The sequence below is a fragment of the Bufo bufo genome, chromosome 10, assembly GCF_905171765.1.
Source record: "Bufo bufo chromosome 10, aBufBuf1.1, whole genome shotgun sequence".
Taxonomy (NCBI): Eukaryota; Metazoa; Chordata; class Amphibia; order Anura; family Bufonidae; genus Bufo; species Bufo bufo.
Genome location: NC_053398.1, coordinates 46,170,811 through 46,195,970, shown reverse-complemented (window position 1 = coordinate 46,195,970; position 25,160 = coordinate 46,170,811). Strand labels below are relative to the sequence as shown.

The 25,160-nt window shown below is 43.0% G+C and overlaps 1 protein-coding gene across 1 annotated transcript in view; it reads left to right on the top strand.

Moving 5' to 3' along the window:
- Positions 1-25,160, top strand: part of EPS8L2 (EPS8 like 2) — a 159,794-nt gene that overhangs the window by 80,257 nt on the left and 54,377 nt on the right. Inside the window, exons 2-4 of the mRNA XM_040410844.1 lie at positions 6,714-6,768; positions 11,299-11,336; positions 14,446-14,510. Coding sequence (XP_040266778.1) covers positions 6,725-6,768; positions 11,299-11,336; positions 14,446-14,510 — 147 coding nt within the window. The 5' untranslated portion in view covers positions 6,714-6,724. The remainder of the gene's footprint in view (positions 1-6,713; positions 6,769-11,298; positions 11,337-14,445; positions 14,511-25,160) is intronic.

Below are 25,160 nucleotides of genomic sequence, written 5' to 3'. Positions count from 1 at the left end.
CCAATGTGTGCGAGGAGGTGTACAGATCTGAAGATATGGAAAAATGAAACTGTTTTCATCCTCTGGATCCAGACCCAATAATAAAGAACGCCGCTGATATTACTTCATCATACATTATCAGTGTACGGACAAGTCATAGTGGAGGCTACGAATGATTCATGCTTCTTCCGTGTGATAACACTTGTGATATCATCTACTTTGCATGTCTTATCTTTCAACTATTCATATTGTTTCTTCATATTTAATCATGGAAATTGTAATAATACAAGAATAAATATGACGACTACAGTATATTCAATGTAACAGGGTTCTATTCCACCAACCCCTAACAAGGGCTCATTGACGATAGTCAATCGGTACTCATTAAAAGGGCCTTTCACACAGCCTAAAGCAACTCAAATGGTCGTTGCTATGATCATCTGCCCTCCCCATTCAGTTTTCATATTGCCAGTCACACATCTCCTTTTTACACAGGACAATGAAGGGGAACGATGGGTTTTCCTTTCCAATCATCAGCCCGTGTCAAAGGGCCCTTTGGTAAAACGCATGTCCATCAAGTACCCAATGTAACTTACGTGATATTAGTGAGAACCAAATTATTTTACACCAATATAAATTATTTTACACCAATATAAATTACATTTTTTTCTTTTAATTTTATTAGTATCGCTTCTTTCAAAGATAGCAAAGCAGGAATATTCTAACAGAAAATGTTCACTTAGAAAATGGGCCATCAAAGGCTTTTCGGTTACATTGATGTAACCGATGAAGGCCACAAATGAGTATAGCAGGAAACTAGGTACCAGTTGGACAAAACATGATGTAATACAGGGCTTAATTCAATCATATGACACCTTGTAATGAAGACATGAAGACCTTTACACCATCATTTAGTGGTGGTGGGACAAGTATTGCAGAGGCCCAGGGACCAGAAACAGTGGCACATGTGAGACTCCACACAAAGAAGAAGAGCCTTTGGTAAAGTTCAACAGCAGGGGTATAGTATAACAACAGGGTACAGTCAATGATAAGGCCATATATTTAGTAGCCAAGGTTAGAATTTGGAGGTAAATGTTAATTAGGCAGGTATAGTTCCATCTTGACCAGCGTCCATGTTGCCCCACTCAGTTGGGAAAGGCTGTCTTCATTACAAGGTGCCCCATGATTGAATTAAGCGCTGCATTAATAAAGCTTTGTCCACCTTCTGCCAGGGTAGAAAGCAGTTTGGCCTGGGTTTGAAAGTTGACTTCCAATGGCACATCAAGAAATGATCGACAGGCATATCTCTCAGTGGTAAACCGTGATGTTTCATGGGGAATACAAGACAAAATTGTCAGGATAGATGAAAGATCCACTAGTCGAGTCATTTTAATCATTGTAAGGGCTCGTGCACACGAACGTATATTCATTCTTTCCGTGTCCGTTCCGGTTTTTTTGAGGACCATATACGGAACCATTCATTTCAATGGGTCCGCAAAAAAAAATGGAAGTTACTCCGTGTGCATTCTGTTTCCGCATGTCCGTTCCGCAAAAAATTAGAACATGTCCTATATTGTCTGCACTACGGACAAGGATAGTACTGTTCAATCAGGGGAAAGCTGCTCCGTTCCACAAAATACGGAATGCACACAGACGCCATTTTTCGCGGATTCGTTTTTTGCGGACCGTAAAATACATACGGTCATGTGCATGAGGCCTAACTCAGAGGGATCCATGCTTTAAAGGGAATCTGTCACCACAATCTTAGACTATTATCTGAAGTTCTTCACGAATAGTAGTGCGGATAAGGAGTTCAGATCGTACATTTTTATGTTCCCACTGCCCCCCATTCCCCTGCTGTCAGCATTCAAAGCTGCTCTGAAATATCTCGTTGGGACTTCTGTGTCATTCTAACATAATGGAAAGGAATCCTGTGCATGTGTATTTCAGTGCAGCTTTGACCGCTGACAGCGGGGGAACAGGGGCATGTTCATATGTGCCCACATTGTGAAAAATTATGTTTTAATGTGTGCAAATGAGCCTCTAGGAGCAACGCGGGCGTTACGGTCACACTGTGTGGCTCTGCTCTCTCTGCAACTGCTGCACCTTCTGCACTTTGATTGGCAGGGACAGGCAGTGAAAACGTCATCACACTTGGCCCTGTCAATCGAAGCGCAGAGGGTACAGCAATTGCAGAGAGAGCTGAGCCTCTAGGTGTAATGGTAACGCCCCCGTTGCTCCTAGAGTCTTATTCGCATATATGAAAACATCATTTTCTCAGCAATGCGGGCACATATGAACATGAGACCAACACAGATGTCTTCAGCTGCCAAGTGCACATGTAACAGATCAGCCAGTGTCATAGGTACAAATCTACTGACAGATGCCCTTTAAGTGCCTTGCTCAATGGAAATATATTTCCAGTATGACACCAATAGAAATTAAAGAGAATTAAATAATGAATATAGAGCAAACAAAAGAGCATTCATCCCCCGATTCTGCCCAAACTCATAGTGTTGCGGCACAATATTGGAACAGCTGGTCCTTCAGGAGATTAGTATTTGCATCTTGCAGGCAGCACCAGCACAATAGCTGGTACATGAAATCTGGGTAGTTATGCAAACTGTAGCTTCCTCTGATGTAAACGTGTATTAAAATATCTTACCATTTATTTCCTTATTACCACAGAGTTTTACTACCAGTTTTTTGCCCCTATCTGAGGACAGTATAAACTGGTAACAGATACCTTGAGCAAAACACTGGATCACTTACTTGAGTTGACCTACAGTAGTTGTTTTGCTAAAACTAGTACTGAGCAGCTCCAGAGAGAGCCAAGCGCAGGCGTCCACTCAATACAGGGCTGACTACCCAGAGACGATGAACACGAGGAGGAGGGCTGAAAGATTTCATCCTCAGGGCCCCCTCAACAGTATTATAAAATGACATTATAAACGGAAAAGGACTAAGCAGCTGCTGGGCCTTGTCTGAGAGAGTGATCTTGACTAGCCACAGGAGTGGGCATTGCATGGGTGGAGGGGGTTTGCGAAGAAATTGCTGTTGGGGGGGCCCCGTTCAAAAAGTTGCTGTGGGGCCCAGTCATCTAGGTACGCCAGTGTAACGAGAATTCAAAAGATTTGATAATGAATTGTAAAGTGTGATTAAAAATAAAATAACACAGACAAATCACATACAGAATAATAAAAAGTAAATAAGCATCACTAGCGGGGTAGGGCTCCGGTCGGCCATGCTGTAACACATGGCTGTCTACCACGTTATAACACATGACCAACACCCCAGGGTGCACAAGAGATAGGACAAGTCAATACTTACATCCTACCTAGGATGAAGTTCCAAGTGGAGTCCCCCTTAATTTTCGATGCAGACCACAGTTATTCCCATCGGCCCCTCCTCCAGCATGCATCATGCATGTCTCTGGAATCACTCAGGAATGTAGCCTTATCAGCACAATGGGGGATGTGTGCCGCCTGTTGAGTGCATGGGGACTGCAAATTGCATCCGTCCGGCTGCCTCAGATGGATGCAGATCCATTCAACTTGAATGGGTCAATGATCTGTCCGCACCGCAAAAAAATAGGACTTCCGGATTGCGCATCCGTGATGTGGTGCACAAATGGCTGGTGCCTGTATATTGCAGACCCGCTGTTTGCGGGCCGCAATATGGGCCTGGCCAGTTCGTGTGCACGAGCCCTCACTTGGATTAGTACACAAGGGGGCACTTTTTCCTCCATATAACAATAGGAATGCCACATGCCCGCACCACCTCCTGCAATTTTCAACCATTTTTTGGTGGAAATTTGGAAGAAAATTAAAAATATAACAGTAAACATGATAGTGAATATCTCTACTGGAAATTTTGCATAAATAGCTGGAAGTATGCCTTAAAATACACAAGAACACAACACACCTTACATTGCACAACCTTGGTACTTAAAGACAATTAAAACTCTATGAATAAAACCAAATAAATCATAAATTGACTGTGCACCCATAAAAATCAAGACTTATCACAGCTCTGCCAGCAGATAACAGGAAGGGAACAGGGCAATGCATAATGACTGCAGCATGGGCCAGGCCAGAACTTTGAACCCTGAATATGATTCGGATCTACCGCTTACAGCTTGTCTCAAGTAAGAGGCTGTGAACCGGAATCCTTACCGCTGAGCATATTCACATTTTTCCAGTGTTCATTACTCTCCGCGAAGATTTTCTAAAATGCGGTGAACACAATTATCCCCTTGTATGAAAAACACTTCAGAATGTGAAACAAACCTGTCAACCTAGTACAATGGTCATTTTTGTCTGCTGTGAAGAACAGGAACTTGTATTTCAGTCCTAATTTCCATGTTATGTTGAGTTGTGGATTTCAAATAGTTTTAGCAGAAGTAGTGTTACAAAAGCTGCGCTGGCCCGAGCTACATACTGTACATATGAAGTGACCCGGAAGACGTAGGCCAGAGAGGATCCGAGTGGTGGTTGTGGCCCTGAGAAGGGTAGTAGTGCCCAAATTTCACGTGGCACTACTTGAGGCCACGCCGTGAATGGAGGGCACACCCTTTCTTCCCTCTGGGCACTCCCTGACTTTGGGGCTCCTGCTTGATGGTAGTTGGGGTACCCTTGATGTTATGTGGTTGGCAGGGTGCAAGGCAGTAGTATGCAATGCAGACAGTGACATCCCAAAACACTTCAGAAGTGGCATGTTTGAAGCTTCCGAGGCTGCTTACCTCATGGAAATTGATAGAAAAGCAGTAAAATGTATTGATGAGTAGGAGGCGTATTGTATCTCTGTCGTATCAGCTGCTGATTACACTACTGGTCTGCATTCGATTTTTCTGCTGCGTGTTTTGCGGTGTGAACATAGCCTGCTAACGGTAAATGAGTAAGGCCATATGAATGAGTCAGCGTCTGTTTCGCAAATTTGGGGAATGGGTGCGGACCCATCCATGTCAATGGGGCTTCAAAAGATGCGGACAGCACTACGGTCGTCTGACTGAGCCCTAAGGTAATAAATGAGCCCACAGACAGCGGCAAAGTGCGTTCCGCATTTTGCGGACCGCACATTGCCGGCCCTAATAGAATATGTCTATTCTTGTCTGCAATTCCGTATCCGTGCTGCCCCATAGAAATGAACGGGGCCGCAATTCCGTTCCACAAAATGCGGACGTGTGAATGGACCCTAATGGTCATGCGAACAATATGCTCTATAGAACTGAAACTCTTTCAAACATGATTGATGAACCACAACCCCTATTATTATCCATGACATATCAGATAAAGTCAATATAAATGTCACAATTACTCAAGATTTAAGATTTTAGATACATTTTCCTGGTTGTTCATATCTCTGATACCAAAGGTGTAAACATTATCATCACAAATACTCCTTTTTGGTCATGTCACATAATAATGTGTTACGTTTATGACCGGCTATACAGAGGGAGCTCCCATCTGCTCCCATCTACCGATAAGAATAACATGCCATTATGAAATATTCCAGTGTGCCCCCCCTTCTGTCCTTAGTAGATCATTTAGATACTGCCTTCCTTATTATCAAGTGGTATTGGCGTGTCATAACCTCCTCCAGTTTTCCTGATGGTATGCAAGGAATGTGAACAGTGCCCTCTATTTCTATAGAAGAAATACTTTGCACAAAGATAGGAACAAGGAATGTTGAGTGTTGTCCTGGGATGGTGCCCATCCCCGTGACCCACAGTCAGTGATGGCAGGTAACAAGCAAGTGCCATAGGTCAAGAACCTGTATCTGAAGGATGTAGCCAATCAACATTGGGTAAAATAAAGTTAAGCTTAGAGATTTGACAAGTATACCCAGTCTAGGTGGCATCGTCCATCAGCCTTCATGTTCATGGTTGTCACCAGCCACATCTACTTGTTTGGAATCAGGATTAATTGAGTTGTATAGAAGTGTTTCTCCTTCCCACCAGCTTATATGTAAGGGCTCATGCACACGAACATATTTTTGGTCCACACGCAATCTGCATTATTTGCAGGTCGGATGCAGACCCATTCACTTCAATAGGCCCACAAAAGATGCGGAAAGCACACTGTGTTGTCCACATCCATGTGTTTGTTCCGCGGCCCCGCAAAAAAAATAAAACATGTCCTATTCTTGTCCATTCTTTGCTCCATAAAAAAGTCTAATTTATTAAAGGAGTTATCCCGTGACTAATTTTATCATATAATACATGACACCTTCTTTCTAACAAAGCTAGAACCAGCCCTGTACCTCACATGATCCAGAGATCTCCCCATTCATTGCTCTGCTAGATTTATATCAAGCTGACAGCTCCAGGGGAGTGTCTTCTCTGCTGCAGCTCAGGGGACGTGTCTCAGCTCTCCCTATCACAGCTCAGGGGGCGTGTCTCAGCTCTCCCTATCACAGCTCAGGGGGCGTGGCTCAGCTCTCCCTATCACAGCTCAGGAGACAGATGAAGGATGAAACTGAGCATGTGCGGCCATCTCAGTGAGCAGGACAAAGAAATAAGAAAAAGAACAAACAGCAGGTGGCGCTATACAGATACATTTTATTGAATAACTCAGTGGCTATGCAACATTTTTAATGTACATGCAATTACAAAAGTATTCATATCCAGATGCTGGTTTGAAAACTGTAGAATATTTTTCGTGGAACAACCCCTTGGAAAAGCTAACAGTGTACGTCAGTATCAGAGAAATAACATGGCTTCTGTTTTCTTGCAGCTGATGCAGCGATGAGTCAGTCAGGGTCTACTGGAAGCAAGCATGGATCCTCCAAGTAAGGCTCTTACAATTGTTGTTTTTTTATTTTTTTGTATGTCATGTATTACGCAGAACACAAGGAATGAAGCCGGTCGTACAAGTGGAGGTGCAGCCACATAGCTTTAGTTATTGTGCATTGAACACACCAGACTCCTTGTTCACACATCTGTGACAACGTCCATGACAAGACCGGCAGTGTTTCCTCTATGAATATGTTCTTGAACGGTCGGTGTGTCCAGTTTTTGCCTTTCATGTGTCATCCGTATTCCACGTGAACTGCTAGGCTAAAGAGGGGATTTTCCAAAAATCTGTTAACAAAAAGTTAAAGAAAACCACTGACCACTGATACCATCTGTGTTCTGTTATTGGTTTTCACATACCCATAGACTTTATTAGGCGTGTTTGGTCAACATCACAGATCAATGTAGCGCATATCTCGCATTGTTTTTCCATTGACTCATGTTGCCACATGGATGTGTGAATAAACACATGAAAATCAATAGATTTGTGTACTGTCTGTAAGTCACTGACGTGAATTATACCTTATTCACACAGTTTGTGTTTTGGTCAGTGAATTCCATCAGTGATCGTGAGCCACAACCAGCTGCAGCTCGAAACACAGAACAGGTGCAGGTCTTTCCAATCCTGGTTTTAGCTCACAATCACTGATGGAAATAACACATCACTTATAACCAGGGTTGGGATTTAAATTTTTAACAACAAGTCCCCTACTCAATGGCGGACACGCGGCGTCACAACACATACACCATATATATGCAACAGGGGCGTCGTTAGGTCAAAACATTCGGGGCTTGAGCCCCGGATGTTTTGTCCAGTGCCCCGAATGTTATGGCCTGGTAGCATTTTTTAAATTTATTTGGCTATTCCACGGCCCTTTAATATTGATTGGATCTGGGCAACCCACCACAGATCATCCCCCCACACCCCTTGTACTTGTTCCGCTGATTCGCTACTTGCGGGCTGCACGGGCATGAGTTCAGTCACTTCAGTGCACAATCCCGTCCTGCGGCGCGCGATCCCGCGCCTGCGGCGGGTCTTGCGGGATCACGCGCCGCAGGATGGGATTGCGCACCGAAGTGACTGAACTCATGCCTGCGCAGCCCGCAAATAGTGGATCAGCGGAACAAGTACAAGGGGGGTGGGGGATGATCTGTGGAGTTGCCCAGGGTCCATTCCCATCAATATTAAAGGGCCCAAGCAAAGATTTCTGCAGTGCTGAGGAAATGAAACATAACAGATATTGGAAAGTTACCGAATGTTGTATTATATAATGACTACAGTCTGCAGTACTGCACTTCATTTGCATAAACCAGAACACCCCTTTAAGCATGCCTTTAATGTGCAATTTCAACACAGTGGGCTTGTGCCCCAGATGTTTTCAGACCCTAGCAACGCCCCTGATAAGCAACACACATAAATACACCATATACATGGGACACACACATACAGTCAGGTCCATAAATATTGGGACATTGACAAAATTATTAAATTTTTGGCTCTATACACCACCACAATGGATTTGAAATGAAACGAACAAGATGTGCTTTAACTGCAGACTGTCAGCTTTAATTTGAGGGTATTTACATCCAAATCAGGTGAACGGTGTAGGAATTACAACAGTTTGCATATGTGCCTCCCACTTGTTAAGGGACCAAAAGTAATGGGACAGAATAATAATCATAAATAAAACTTTCACTTTTTAATACTTGGTTGCAAATCCTTTGCAGTCAATTACAGCCTGAAGTCTGGAACGCATAGACCTCACCAGACGCTGGGTTTCATCCCTGGTGATGCTCTGCCAGGCCTCTACTGCAAGTGTCTTCAGTTTCTGCTTGTTCTTGGGGCATTTTCCCTTCAGTTTTGTCTTCAGCAAGTGAAATGCATGCTCAATCGGATTCAGGTCAGGTGATTAACTTGGCCATTGCATAACATTCCACTTCTTTCCCTTAAAAAACTCTTTGGTTGTTTTTGCAGTATGCTTTGGGTCATTGTCCATCTGCACTGTGAAGCGCCGTCTAATGAGTTCTGAAGCATTTGGCTGAATATGAGCAGATAATATTGCCCGAAATACTTCAGAATTCATCCTGCTGCTTTTGTCAGCATTCACATCATCAATAAATACAAGAGAAGCAGTTCCATTGGCAGCCATACATGCCCACGCAATGACACTACCACCACCATGCTTCACTGATGTGGTGGTATGCTTAGGATCATGAGCAGTTCCTTTCCTTCTCCATACTCTTCTCTTCCCATCACTCTGGTACAAGTTGATCTTGGTCTCATCTGTCCATAGGATGTTGTTCCAGAACTGTGAAGGCTTTTTTAGATGTCGTTTGGCAAACTCTAATCTGGCCTTCCTGTTTTTGAGGCTCACCAATGGTTTACATCTTGTGGTGAACCATCTGTATTCACTCTGGTGAAGTCTTCTCTTGATTGTTAACTTTGACACACATACACCTACCTCCTGGAGAGTGTTCTTCATCTGGCCAACTGTTGTGAAGGGTGTTTTCTTCGCCAGGGAAAGAATTCTTCGGTCATCCCCCACAGTTGTTTTCCGTGGTCTTCCGCGTCTTTTGGTGTTGCTGAGCTCACCGGTGCGTTCCTTCTTTTTAAGAATGTTCCAAACAGTTGTTTTGACCACACCTAATGTTTTTGCTATCTCTCTGATGTGTTTGTTTAGTTTTTTCAGCCTAATGATGGCTCGCTTCACTGATAGTGACAGCTCTTTGGATCTCATCTTGAGAGTTGACAGCAACAGATTCCAAATGCAAATAGCACACTTGTAATGAACTCTGGACCTTTTATCTGCTCATTGTAATTGGGATAATGAGGGAATAACACACACCTGGCCATGGAACAGCTGAGAAGCCAATTGTCCCATTACTTTTGGTCCCTTAACAAGTGGGAGGCACATATGCAAACTGTTGTAATTCCTACACCGTTCACCTGATTTGGATGTAAATACCCTCAAATTAAAGCTGACAGTTTGCAGGTAAAGCACATCTTGTTCGTTTCATTTCAAATCCATTGTGGTGGTGTATAGAGCCAAAAATGTTAGAATTTTGTCAATGTCCCAATATTTATGGACCTGACTGTAAATACACCATATATATGCAACACACATAAATACACCATATACATGGTATATATACATAAATACACCATATATAAACTACACACACATACCACACAACTTTAAAAAAGCCTAAGGAGCTAAATTATGGAATGGAAGCTAATCTCCAGCTTCCATAATGTCTGCAATAGTGACAAGAATATGACATGTTCTATAATTTGCGGAACCAACAAACGGATTCGGACAGCACACCGATGACATGTCAGTGTTTTTGGTCAGTATTCTGATCTACTGTGGTTTTTGACATCCAAACGGCACCAAAAATATGCAGTACATCTGCAACGAGTGACTTCACTAAAGCTATATTAAACATTAGATATCAATACTCTGGGAACATTTGAATATTCTGCAGGTAATCTGAGGCTACATCACATTGACAGAAGTTTGGAATATCTTGTGTTTTTTTTCATCCTTTGAAAGATCCGGAAATATGTAAAAAAAAAAGGTGCTATTACAGCGTGTGGTCTACCGCAAAATCCGTAGTCCACGGCCATGTGTAGTCTCTTCCTTGTACTGATATCGTAGCATATTTGTCTGACATTTTAAGTGGAGTACTGGCAGTACTGTCACCTTGTTCTACCTGAGTGTCTTTTGCATGCCTCATGTGCCTTTCCCATCCTATGGCCCTCTCCTGCGGCTCCTCCAAGCTGTGCGTCTTCACCGTCTGGCCAAAGGGAAAGGAACTGCCAGAGACTCAGAGGAGATTGAGAAAAAAGCAAAAGCACAAGGCATGCAAAGGATACAACTGTAAAATATAAAGGAGAAGGAGTCACCGACCCTGCCCAACCGCAGCCGAACTCTGCAGGATCAATCACCCACTCTTTGCCATGGCTATACAATAATGTTGTCCTCTAGCCGAAACACTATAGTAGAACTGATGAAAAAAATGGAAGTCAATCAGGAAAAAAAGATCTGTTGTCCAACAAATTAGAAAGTTCCTGTGTCTAGATCCTGACAGAATCTGGTCAAACAAATGGACTCTTTTAACCATGACGGAAGCCACTGTGAAAATCTAGGGATCAGATTGAAATAAAAAAGAAAAAAGAAAAGTCAAATGGAGGATTGAAAAGGCTAGCCAACCATGATCCCGACCTGTTGTCTGTGGATAATTTCTATCATTCTGTAATAATAATATGAATTTCTATAATGTGATTATGTGCACATGTCAGATTATTAGGCGCTATTCGTTATTGCAGAAGCCATGACAGGTTTTCAATTGTACGGTACTATACTGTATTGTATATGTGTATATAGATCATTGTTATGATATTATGTAGTAGGACTCTCAGATATATCTACAGTTTTCCATAAAAGAAGGAATTGTACAATCTATACGTGCGACCAAAATAGATTCCGGATAAAATTTATTTTTTGTATTTTTTTTCTTTTCAGCGGAGGACCAAGCAAAATGAGTGCAAAAGATTTATTTGGTAAGTTCAGTATCAATTCTGCATATTTGCCTCACCCTTGTGTCCTGTATATATGTATATTACTTACAGCACTGGTTTCTACAGCACTTTCCTGTGTCTTTTTAAAGTAAATTAAAAGGGATTGCATGGGATTATTATTTTTTTCGTTACCTCTCTTAATTCCGAATAGCAACTTTAATAATTGTATAAAATAGTTTGGCATCTCTTTGGTATCTGGGGCTAATTTACTGCTGCAAAGCAGGCTCATAGGCAGGGGCGTAGCTCAAGGCTCATGGACCCTGGTACAAGACTTCAGCTTGGCCCCCCCTTCCGTCAGTGGTTTGTGGCAAGGGGCAGGGAAGCCTTCATGCTGCCTGAGGAAAAAATGGAAACTGTACCCCCCATGCCAGATTCTCAACCTAACCCCTTCCCTCCAGCAAGAGGTGTAACTTAGGGTACTTTCACACTAGCGTTTTTCTTTTCTGGCGCTGAGTTCCGTCCTAGGGGCTCAATACCGGAAAATAACTGATCTGTTTTATCCTAATGCATTCTGAATGGAGAGCAATCCGTTCAGGATGCATCAGGATGTCTTCAGTTCAGTCTTTTTGACTGATCGGGCTTTTCAGAAAATTGTAGCATGTTGTATTTTTACCTCCGGCCAAAAATCCGGGAACACTTTGATGAACGCCGGATCCGGCATTTTTCCCATTGACTTGCATTAATGCCGGATCCGGCGCCGTGTGTTCCGTCAAACTGGATCCGGCTTTTGCATGTTAAACCCGAAAAATTAGAAAAAAAGTAAAAGTCCATAAATGGCGGATCTGTTTATTCCAATGCATTTTTTCATTGCGATCAGAATCCTGCGACGGAATTGCTTGCCGGATTCAAACAACGCTAATGTGAAAGTACCCTTAACCAGCATGGACTTTCTATAATACCGGTGTCTTCTTGTGCAGCACAAGGGTTTTTGGGCCCCATCAGGCTCCTGGGCCCGGTAGCGACTGCTACCTCTGCACCCCGTATAGCTACGCCCCTGCTCATAGGCCTTATACCACATTTATCAAGGGTCTTAGACACTTTTTGCCCTTTGTCCACTGAGTGGGCATGGCTTAGTGGAAAGCAGGTGGGTCTTAGGGAGGAAAGGGTATGCCTCAAGCTGTAGTTTTGTGCACCGAAATTGAATCAGGATTTTGGTGCACATTTCTGGCACAAAGTAAGATAACTAATAGGTAGTATAGACTTAGGGATCTTTCGCACAAGTCAGTTTTCTCTCTGGATGCAATGCGTGTAGTGAACACCTAGCTTACGGACTGAATCCTGACCCATTCATTTCTGTGTACATGCACATCATTTTTCACGCATAATTTCCGCGTTCAGGAGAAATTGCAGCATGACATATATTATGCATTTTTCATGCAGCTCTGGCCCTATAGAAATGAATGGGGTTTGCATGAAAAACGGAAGACATCCGGATACAATGGTTGCTAGAAATGTAGATTGTTGTTCTTCAATTTTCTTCACTCGCATGAAAAACACATGCAAAACGGTACAGAAAAAACTCACACACTGAACACACAAATGCAGTACTTTCTAGCCCGTGGGCATCGGCTTCCGTGATGTCAGTACATGTACAGCACGTAACTGAAGCCGATGCCCACCAGCTGGAGAGAACTGGGCACATGTCGTCCATAACCCCACATGAAAGGGTTTGTACAGGATTCGAAAAGCATGGCTTCTTTCTTTCAGAAGCAACTCTACAAACAACTCAGGTGGAGAGCTGCTCCTGTAAGGTGGTATAGCTCCATTAAAGTGAATGGAGCTGAGCGGCAATACCACCCACGGCCTGTAGACAGGAGTGGTGCTGTTTAAGAAACCATGTTTTTCTATTCCTGTACGACTTCTTAAAGCATAGGCACTTAGATTTACCCCCAATCAGTTCAGTTTTTAGTTAAGTTACGTCATACATCACATACTGTATATTTCAGTGGATGACTTGTATGCAAAACGGACAAGAAAAGGAAATGTTAAAAAAAAATTCCAGGGCCATGGGACGGATATACTTTTCTGCACCCCCCTAAAATTAACGTGTCCACATCCGATCTGCAAAAAATGCGGATTGGATGTGGACCGAAACTACGGTCGTGTGAATGAGGCCTTATGTGCAGATTTGAGGCTCAGTCAGTATGAGAGTTGGTTTAATTCCCTAATGATAGGTGCCACCGATTAACCTACGATATTATATGATACCTTCAGAGGTTTCACCGACTGGACAAAATCACCCGTCAACTCGCCACCGAATAAATCGTCCTCCAAACATAAAGTGACCGTATTAGTCTCAACAAGTAAAGGGTGTATTAGACTAGCAGATTGGCTGCCAGATCATCGCTAATGAGCGCTTGTATGAACGCTCGTTAGCGACGATCTGGTAGTGCAATACTGCCGCCGATTACCCGATGAACGAGCAATCCAGATTTTTAAGAAAGCTTTAAAAATCATTGTTTGCCTGTGGCAGATCGTGGTGTCTAATCACGATCTGCTGCCGGTATGGGGACGACTGATGATGGCATTAGCGATCGCTCCTCCCCATACTGTGGAAGAGATCGCTGATTTTTTTAGCAGCGGTCTCCTCCGCTGACGAGCAAGTGGTTGTCAGGAAGGAGCGCTTACCTCCTGACAATCGCCTGCATCAGCCTTAAGAGCACAGAGTCATAAACCTGTGTCAAACAACCATAAAATATCATAAAGTGCAAGGTATCACCGCAACAAAGTGTTTAGTGAAGCCTGTCAGGAACCTAGGAGGGTGTAACCAGTAATCTGGGGTTAAACTACACCAAGGAGGGTTGATTGGTAGACGTAGGTGTGCTCAGACCTGATCGGGACGCTGCTTCCTGTACAGGATCTAGTTGTCTGTCCAGCTATACCTGTTAGGAAGCACGTCTTACACTTCCAGATATTGAGATCTTACCTATAGAACTGCGATTCTGCGTGATCAATGAATCAGTTTCAACATGCACCATGGGAACACCCACCAATCCAAGGTTTGTCTGAGAAACGCTCTGCTAGACCTCGCAAGTGTAGGACGTATGTGATGGGATTATACTGGTATTATATTATATGTTTTACCTTACAGAACAGAGGAAAAAATACTCCAACTCCAATGTCATCAAGCACGAAACATCTCAGTACAATGTGGAGGTAAGTGCAGGGGTTCCTGAGTGGTGGCAAAGAACAGCTTCACGTCACAGCGAAGATACCACGCAGTGGACATGGCGAGGTTCACCATGAGATTGTGCAGATTCTGTGTCGGGGTTGAGGAGATAATACCACTGTGTCACATAACAGGAGACGCTACTATGATGCACGTACACAGGTGCCGTAGGCTACTTTCACACTTGCGTTGTTGTTTTCCGATATTGAGATCTGGCAGGGTATCTCAATACCGGGAAAAACATTTTCCGTTTGGTCATCATGCATTCTGAAGATCCCTGCAGGATGCATCAGGATGTCGTCCGTTCCGGCAGCAGTCCATTATGTGGACACAAAACTGCTGCAAGCTGCTGTTTTGTGTCCGGTCATAAAAACGGGGGGAAAAAAGATCCGTATTTTTAGGAGCCTAAAAAAACTGATCCGTCACCTGTTGACTTTCAATGTATTTAGTGATGGATTCGTTTTTTGTTTTTTTTTCATTTTGATTTCACACAACCGCATCCTAACGGAACGGATGCATCCTGATGTGCAAGATCAAAACGGATCAGTTTATTTACGGAATTGAGATCCTCTGTCGGTTCTCAATACCGGAATTAACAACGCAAGTGTAAAAGTAGCCTTGGATGACGTATGTACATATACTCATGTATTTGATATTGTATCAGTGTAGTCATCCTGGATACAGCACAGCAATGTGTGCATCTAAAAACTTCCCTATGAGCTGGTTGAATATCTATGTAGCACATATGTTTTCTCTATATGTTCCGGTGACTGTTGACATATCTACTGCATGCGGTTCTTACTGTAGGACAGTATCACGGGATAAGCCTGGATCTATGTAGATATTTTGATCCATTGCTACATTGTATTTATTTGTATTTGTAGATAGATGGATAGATACTGTATAGTTATATGGCTCATGTATAGATGGCTCTTATATATAACTGTGTCTCAGATCCCTGTACAGTCACATGAATGCTTTAGCTATGGTGCTGTGATATTTGCTAATTTAGTCTTTCTATTCGCTCATGAATGTTCTGCCATTAGAAGTTTAGAACATAGGTGAAATGTAGGTTTGACATTGTATAACCAGGGCATAGGCAAATCTATGTGTAAACTTGTTGAAGGCCCATAAGGGGGTCATAGACGGTGCAAATCCACAGTTGTGTTGACAGAGTGTAAAGGTGTTGATGCAGTGAGACAGCGAGTAGTATGCAGGTGACATTTAAAGCTCTACAGAACAGGGTGTGCGCTCCATATCCTGGTGTCAGAGAGAAGGACGATCAGCTCAAAGATTGCTTCCTGCGCAGTAGAGCCACTCCTTAAGGCACTAGATTGTCCAAAGGTGATGAGCAGAGATGACCTTTGTTAGGAGGAGCAAGCAGGAGGGAAAGTGCACAGATGACAGGAGGCACTTTCCTCCAGAGCTCCACTTATCATGGAAGCATTGGCTAACATCCCGGCCATTTAGCCTACCTGCATTAAATCATAAGCGGTTAATTGCTTCACCCGTTTATTAGCCTTCACCAATAAACCCCCGATGGGCCCGCTCCTCGACTCTTATTCTATACTAAACTATATTGTGTATATGTGCTGAGGGTAATAATGTGCAATTTCTGTCATGTGTAGCCTGGAGTCTTTCAGCTAATGACCTGTACAACTATAGGCACACTAATTAACCGTAATGTTCACCATATTTTCTACTTTTATGATATCCTGTCCACTCCTGGTCTGGTTCTCCATTCTGATGGGCTTTTTATAAATGTCTAGAATTGATCCAAATCCCCTAAGTGTCAAATTGGAAAAAAACTAAGAAACAGTGTGGTTTAGGATTCATACCTATGGCCAAGCCGCGTTCATGGAAACTGTATGGAGACACATGGAGCCCCCATGGTCCTGCATCATGGGACCGCAGTCACTCCATGGGCTACCAAATGGTGCTTCTATGTTTTGATGTATTAGGCTATGTTGACTGAACATACTGTATCTATAGGGCCTTTGTTCACCCGACATGTCCTGTATGCATCCACTTTACCATCATGCATTGGCATGCCATGGCATTATTTCATACACAGGCATTAACGCCGACACACGTTAAATATTCACCATTGTGCTGCAATGCATTGATGTCATCACAAGTTGCAAGCTGTGGAGATGTTACTTGCTTGTAGCGGATTGAAAAGTAACAGAAATCTCAAGCAAACACCCTAAAAGTATGAGGAATTTGTCACCTATGAGCCCACATATGGAACCATTAACTGAAACATTTTTTTTCTGCAGTTTTTATTGTGTTTTCTTGGAGACAGGCAGAACATAGCAATCTTCTATCCAAAGTTCATGTGAAATAAGACATGTTCATGAAACGACAGTCATTTGTAAATGCCAAAGATGACATCACAAAAGGTATACGGTACCTCCTAACTGTCCCGGATCTGGTGGGACAGTCTAGGATTTTGGTGGCTGTCCCTCAGTCCCAGAGTTATGTCCTGATTTCAATGGTATCTGCATCCTGAGGATGTCAAAACGGACAAGAATAGGACATTTTCTATAATTTGCGGCACGACCACACAGATGCAAACAGTAAATGGATGATGCGTTTTTTAATGAAGATATCAAAATAAATTAATCTGCAAAAAATGCATCTCGGACACGGACCAAAAATACGGTCGTATAAATGAGGCCTTAGTAACAGTAAGGGGTTTCACTACTGTAAGAAGGCACTAAGGAGGTAACATTATTGTATGGACAGCACTACTGTAAGGGTGGTATAACTACAGTGTGGGGGCATTATGGGGAGATACCTACTGTGTGGGGCATAACTACTGTGTGTGGACACTAAGGTGGCATTGTATTGTGAAGAGGGCACTAAGGGGGCATAACTATTGTGTGGGGGCATTACTGGAGCATACCTACTGTATGGGAGCATACATATTATCTGTAGGTAGTAAAGGGGAAAAATTTGTGTGTGGGGGCACAAAGTGGACTGGGCAGGTTTGGGCGTGTATGCATTGGGCAGAATTAGAGGCATGGATAAGCGCAATAGAAATTTGATGCAACACACAAATCATGCTGGTGCGGTTGTCCATTCTTGGCTGCAACAGAGGCTGCTGTACACCGCTGTTCCCCCGTTTATGTGACCGGTGCTTCCCATTTCACTGCTGCGGCCCTCATCTCTGAACACAGCATGAGGTCGGCGGGTTTCGTGTTACATTGCTCTAAGGGCGAAGCGCATCACTCCCTGGGCTGTGTGGGCTAGGTCAAGTGACCTCGCTGACCAACTCTGGCCCTCCTGCATGTATTTTAGTGGCTCAGCGCCCTTCCCAGATGCCTCAGTGTCAAGGTCCTTGAGTTTTCTGGTTCCTGATACTCTCGTGTGCTCCTGATCTATACTTCGTTCCTGGACTCTGCTTATCGCCTGTTCCCTACCTGCTTGCCTATCTCTCCTGTTGCCGACACGGATTGCCTGACCTGTACCTGTGCCGCCTGCCCAGACATATTGCCTGTCGGACCACGTCTCTGCCTTATCCTTCGGTCCTGCACTGTTGCTCCTGGTAACGTCTCTGCCCGCCTGACTACGCTTGTACTTCTGGTACCTACTCAGGTACCTCTTGGTCCGCCCGGACCAGCTGCCACCGACTCGGGAATTGCTCTGGAGTAGCCCCTGGCAACTACCCTAACTGCTCAAGTCTATCCTCACCAACTGAGGCTCTAGTGAAAACCAGGTAGTTGCTTAGACACGTCTCTCCAGAGTATAGCCAGTCAGTGGCATAGTGGATTCACACCCGCTGATCCGTGACATTGGCCTTTTCAAAAGTTGAGAGATATGCAAAAGAAGTTCAGAGATAAGGGGTTGTTATAAATATTCCAACGGGAAATATGTCCACAGAGTCAGGGTCTGCAGGAAACCAGTGTACTTCTTTACTGGAGGAATTCAGGTGTAAAATAATGAAGACAATGCACTGGGCTGGCTTCTCCAGTCTCCTCCAGGGAAGAAAGTTTCATGCTTAGCAAAGACCTGAGCTAGCTTTCCCTCTCTCTCAGAAAACTGGCTCCCTGGCCAAAGGCTGGTGGCCCAGGATCTGTGGCTCAGTTGTTCGGCTGGTTCCCTAGTTACAGAGCTGGTGACCCAGGATCTGTGGCAAAGTATCCTCATCTCAGCATCTTCTTCTGGTCACTCATGCAGTCTGGCATAGTCTCTCCTACTAAACACTGGTCCGTATGCAGACAACTAAGGGCTCTGACTGCTCTTCTTATCTAAAGTTTCTAGCTGAACTAGAACCTTCTAGAGGCAGGGATAGATACAATATTACAATTTTAGTTTGTTATTGACTTGTATAGAGCTTCTATGCAAGTCTAAGAGAATGAATAAACAGTTTTTCCCAACATAAAAAAGTTTTCAGACATAAACCACAAAGCTAAACCAGACAGTCAGATGGTCAGTGTTCCCTCCAAAACTTTGCATAGGTTGAAAGTCATAAAGTCTCTCAGTATTAGCTGGCTGTGCATAATATGAAACAGTATAAGTGTACACAACAATATATATCACAGTGCAAGTTAACCCTTCAAAGCCAGAGAGTTGATGGCAATAGTAGCCAAATGTCCATAGACACTACAAATGCAACCATGTGTTAGTATAAGAAATTTATGAAAGGCCTTATTTGATCTAAAGAAAGCTTAAAGGGCTTCTCCAGGACTTAAAAATGGAAGACCTATGTCTAGGATCTGTAGAGGTCCAATACCCCACACCCTGAAAATAGGTGCTGGAACTACAAAGATCCATCCATTGTGCAGTGGACAGAGCTGGTTACTCCAGTAACCAGCTCTGTCCACTACACAGTTCTTATTTTTAGCAGCACACCTACTTCCAAAAGGTCATGAATTGTTAAAGGGGTTTTCGGGGATTTTCATATTGGTGGCCTATCTTCAGGATAATTCACTAATATGAGATCATTGGGGGTCCAACTCCCGGCACTCCCGCTAATAAGTAAGCTGTTTAAGGAAGACGCAACGCTCACCGGAGCTCCAATGGATGCTACAGGCTCCTTGCAGTTTACCAAGCACAGCTGTATCCATTGGATAGCGGCTGATATCGCATCTTAGCCCCATTCACTTGAACGGGAGTGAGTGGTGTCTAGGCCTTGTGACCAACGAACGTGATATCACATGGCCTAGAAAGAGGCCTAAACATTCACGGAGCGCCCAACCTCTTTGAACAGCTGATCAGGAGTCAGGCTCCCACCGATCCACGTATTGATGACCTGTCCTAAGGATAGACCATCAATATAAATGTATTGATGACCTGTCTTAAGGATAGACCATCAATATGAAGATCCCTGAGAACTCTTTTAATAATTGTACTGTGTAATCAGACTGTTTTCTAACTTACTTTGTCTTTTAGTTTCTCAACATTGTTAAGATCTGTGCTTGCTGTTTTTTACAGTGTATCATGTCTCTACTGTCCTGAACCCTGGGCTGAGAGTTTTCGCCTAAATTTATACATTACAATAAACCCAACAACTGTGTATGCAGCATAGGGTCAGGACAGGTTTTCAAATTCTGAATGTGAGCAGGCTATTCTTCATCTTGAAAAATGACGGGATGAAATACAAATGATATTAGAAAGTTGTTTAACCTTTCATTAACGCTACAATGCTTAAACTTTGCTTAAAAAACCCAGAAAACCCCTTTAAAATGTTAATACTATAAGAGTACGGCCACATAGAAGGGATATGGTACGGATTTTCCGACTGTGGGATTGTGGGGAAAAAAATACTTAGACAAAATAGAAAATAATACAAAAAATAAAATAAACAAAAATAAATAAAATGCATATTTATAGTAGGATCAATGTCTATGAGATTTTACTATATCTCGTACACACACTGGCCCAAATTTACTGAATAAATCTGATCTGGTCTAAACAGCTGATCTAAATTTATGCCATCTACAGCATTAGTAAATCTGGGCGACTGTATGTATAACACAAGTAGAAGACCCATTTGGAAATGATCAGTGGTGTGCATTCTATATATTCACCTTTACAACGCATAAGGTGAAATATGTTGCAAAATCTGTGAAAAATCTGTATGTATTTGTGGGTTTGTCGCATATTTTGCCATAGAATTGCAGCAGAATCCAAGCTGGAAGTTCTGCTGCACTAAATCGACTCTGTGCGACTATACCCTAACAGAAACGACTACTATTCCCATCATTTCAGCACTATTTATTTTAGAATCTTTGCTTTTATTTCCACAAGTATATTATATACATTCTCAAGCTTTCAATTTCAATTTGCTTGCACAGCCCAGGGCCTTAAACCTGAAAGAGTGAAATGGTGCACACCAGACATAGAAAGTGCATACATACACACATAGCCAGAGGCAACCGCACGCATCAACAGTGAGGCGCCTAGCAACCAGCTCAGGCTGCTACACTGCCAACAAACACCTGTTGTCCGCGGCAACCGCACTTGAGGCAAACTACTAACAGCCCCCAGCTGCGGTTGACAAAACACACAGACCGCGGGCAACTGCATGCGGCTCCCAAGGAGTCACGACCATGCACATGGGCGTGACAGCTGCTGGCAGATCTAGACATTGATCATACATGGACGGGGCATGGTCCTGTCCCAAATGTGAAAATGAAAACATAAAGATATAGATTATATATGAGTCACGTTTCCAAACAGGTCTGGTAGGATTATTATGCTATGACATCACGTGAGATGTGTAAGAAGCAGGAAAGGCAGAAAGTGAGTCAGAAAGATGCAATGAGGAAGATGTATAATGGATACTTACTTATAGAAAGAAAACAAAAGTTGGGTTATGTATTAATGTTATGATCTTATATTACTTTATCTTGGGAAGGGGAAAGGGCGGGGAATTAGGAGATGCACCCAGGGGCAGTCTGGGAACTTAAAGTGGCCCTGGAAAAAAAACCATGTTGTAGGTGGGTCCAAATTGACAGAAGGTGGGGATAGACAAGTAGATGGGGTCAGCAATACGCCGACACAAGAAGGTGGGGTCAACAATACCATAGTAGAGCACAAAATACAATCCTAGCATAACCAAATACAACAGTGCAGCACAGTATACTGCCTAAAAAACTCCGTCTGTGATGGCCATCAATAAGTGCCATGTTCTATCCTCCTCCTGTTCCAGCCCTACCTTCAACATGCTGCCTGGACGTCCCCTAGTAATGGCCCCTATAGTGCCCCAGTAGTATGCTCCCGAGAGGGTCAAGAAAAGAAGAAAAAAATATAATGAGAATCAGACCACTAAGTACCCGGCCAGCAGCAGTGAGGAGGGCTCGGGCTGCCCCCTGGGTAGTTTCCCTGTGGGCCAATTTTTTTAAATTTTTATTAACAATAAAATGTTGCTTTGGCTCAAACTTTCTTTTTCACAAGGGATAACAGGAGATCACCCCACAATTTGCTACCCATTTTCTCCTGAATACAGTAACACCCCATTTGTGGTCGTAAAGAGCTCAGAAGGGAAAGAGCAAAGAGCAGCACCTGGATTTGCTGAAATATTTTTGAGCCATAACTTTTTTATTTTTTGATGACTGAGCTGTGTGAGGGCTCATTTTTTGCAGAACAAACTGTATTTTTTTATTGCTAAACCAAATAAATATTGAATGCCTCCACACTTAAAGATATTATAGAAACATACTTTATTAAGGATGATAACACAAAAAATCTGCAACAGCAGAATATAATACATAGAATTATTACCCAAACAATACTTTATTAAGGAATGATATCAAAAGATACAGCAACATCGTTTTAAGTCATAAAATAAGCAGCAAATGAGAACAAACAGGAGAGGACTAATAGACCCAGAAGGTGACCGAGGGGTCGACCACAACAGAAAACTCTGGTTACAAACAAAATAAAAAATAATAAATGAAAAAAACTGCCAGCGGGAAGCATGTAAAGCAGCATAAAGATAAGCCTGTTTCAATGAAACTATGTATGGCAGTCACCAAGCTAATAGTAATAGCAAACTAACCAATTGGATGCAAAAATATAATACCAGATGCTGTGAGTATGCCATTTTGGGCGGAGCTTATGATGAAGGATGTCCATCTCCGACAGATCAATACCATAGTAACATAGTACATAAGGCCGAAAAAAGACATGTGTCCATCCAGTTCGGCCTGTCATCCTGCAAGTTGATCCAGAGGAAGGCTAACAGGCCGAACTGGATGGACAAATGTCTTTTTTCAGCCTTATGTACTATGTTACTATGGTATTGATCGGTCGCAGATGGACATCCTGTGGACATACCACAAACCGGTTTTCATTTTAATCTAATGTGCAAAATACTTAAGAGGCGGTTCATGATCAGTACGGCACTCCCAGAAGAAGCCTTCACAGGCGAAACGGTGTTGGGCAGGAGCGGGCCAAGGGGCCGACGCACAGCATCTGGTATTATATTTTTGCATGCAATTGGTTAGTTTGCTATTACTATTAGATTAGGTGCCATGTATTATAAGGGGCCAATTATTGCGTCAGAACCTGGGTCCACTGGAGGATCCTCTGGTACTCTGTGAGGCCAGTCCAACCCTGATTGCTTCCACTACGCATTTCACTTCTAAAGCATGCAGCTTTGTCAGGGTTTAGGTCATGGAACCCTAGTAACTACATTACTGCACTCTGTTACCCTGATCGTCTACAGAACCACCACCAATTTCACAACGCGTGGTCTGGTCCTGTCAGCAGAAGTCTTTCATAATTCACTTCTGTCAGGCGGACTATTCATGTGCCAAGCTGAAGTGCAAAAAGCTTTACATAGGAAAATATTTGAAAAGGCAGCACAGACTATAGCTATGTCCTTATGTCACCTTTATGGACCTGATGTGTGGTCCTGTGGTGGAGTCACAGACCATATTTGCTGCTTTAGACAAAACGGTGTTTGATATGGCTCCTTCGCATGTTAGAAGATTATGGATATACCATTTGAATGTATAACTAGAATGTTGTGGGATGCTTATTATAATCTGCCATAGCTCATTTTTGGTATGGATAGATCATGCTGTGAGATGAAATCCCTCAGCCACAGCTAGTCATTATATAAGGGATGCTCCACAGGCTTTTACTGGGTTTCACACCATGTGAGTTGCCGTATGGATGAAACTTTTTTGCAAACTGCTTCATAAAATTATTTAAAAAAAACATTTTAATTACAATGTAATAAGGATATGTGGTCAGGTTTACTGGGTTCATATGAATAAACAACCTTAGATAAGATTAAGAATAATGTAGCCAAGTCGTCAATGAATAATGTAGCCAAGCCAAATTGTGTTCTCCAATTGCAGGTGATCTAATCTAATTGCAGTTGTCATGAAGCCAAATGCATTGCATTTTGCCGACATCCATTGACAAATAAGGCTTTAAAAAAAGGACATTTTTCAGTAAGGACAAGGAGAATAATGTAGGAAACAACAACTCATGTGTTTTGAACTTACATGCCGACCTGACAGTTCTTGTTTTTTAACCTATTTTGGGTGTTCAATTAGTGCTGAAGTTAAAGAGATTGTCTGCTTTGTTAGAATGGTCCCTTGTCATAGTTACATAACCGGTAAGGTTGTAAAAAGACACAGATCCAACCTACAGTACAATGCTTCACTGTAGAAATGAGCCAATCTGAATCCACCTCATGGGGGGTTTTATTTGCCTTCCTCTGGATCAACACTGTAGTAGAGATGAGTCAGTTTATTCATAAGAAGTGATTTGCCTCATCAGAGATCTGCACCTGCGACGGGATGTCCCCCAAGCTGAGGATGCCCCCCTGCTGCTTGAACAACAAAGCCAAACATCTTGGCTGGCCCTGACAATCCTGCACCTGCCTCTGCTCCGAGTAGCAGCAAAATGGCTCTGCTTCTGCTACTGCAGCAGGGACTGTTCAGAACTCTGCTTTATGAGACAAATTGATTCTTATGAATAGATTTGCTCGTCTCTACCTCTTTGTTGATCTAGAGGAAGAAAAACCCTATGAGGTGGATGCAGAAAGAAAGCCTTCAAATATTTTCCCCACAAAAGAGTTTATTTTACCAAAGTGTGGCATAGTAAGTAGCACCTTTGCCTTCTCTCAGCTTTCCCTACCTCAAGTGACAACATCGGCCATCGGTCATGTGGCCTGGGTGTGCTTGGTGAGGAGGGGGAAGGCCACGGCGTTCACAGGAGTGCCGGTGCCTTCTCAAACAGCTGATTGGTGATCAGAAACTGATGACCTGTCCAGAGGATAGGTCATTAGTATTTATGTCTCAGAAAAACCCTTTTAATTCCTTGAGAACTAAGGGGTGAATGCCATCTGGACCCAGAGATTTGTCTATTTTAATGTTTTTTTTTTAAGCGTCACTAGATTTCTTTGTGGGTTAGGGCTCATGCACACAGGAGTTACCGTTTTTGCGGTCCACGGATTATGGATCTGCAAAACACAGATACCTAACGCGTCTGTTCTGCATTTTGCGGAATGGAACATCCTGCCCTCTATAGAACTGTCCTATCCTTGTCAGTAAAATGGACAAGAACAGGACATGTTCTATTTTTTTTGCGGGGCCACGGAACAGACATACAGATGCTGACAGCACATGGGTGTGCTATCCAAATCTTTTGCGGCCCCATTGAACTGAATG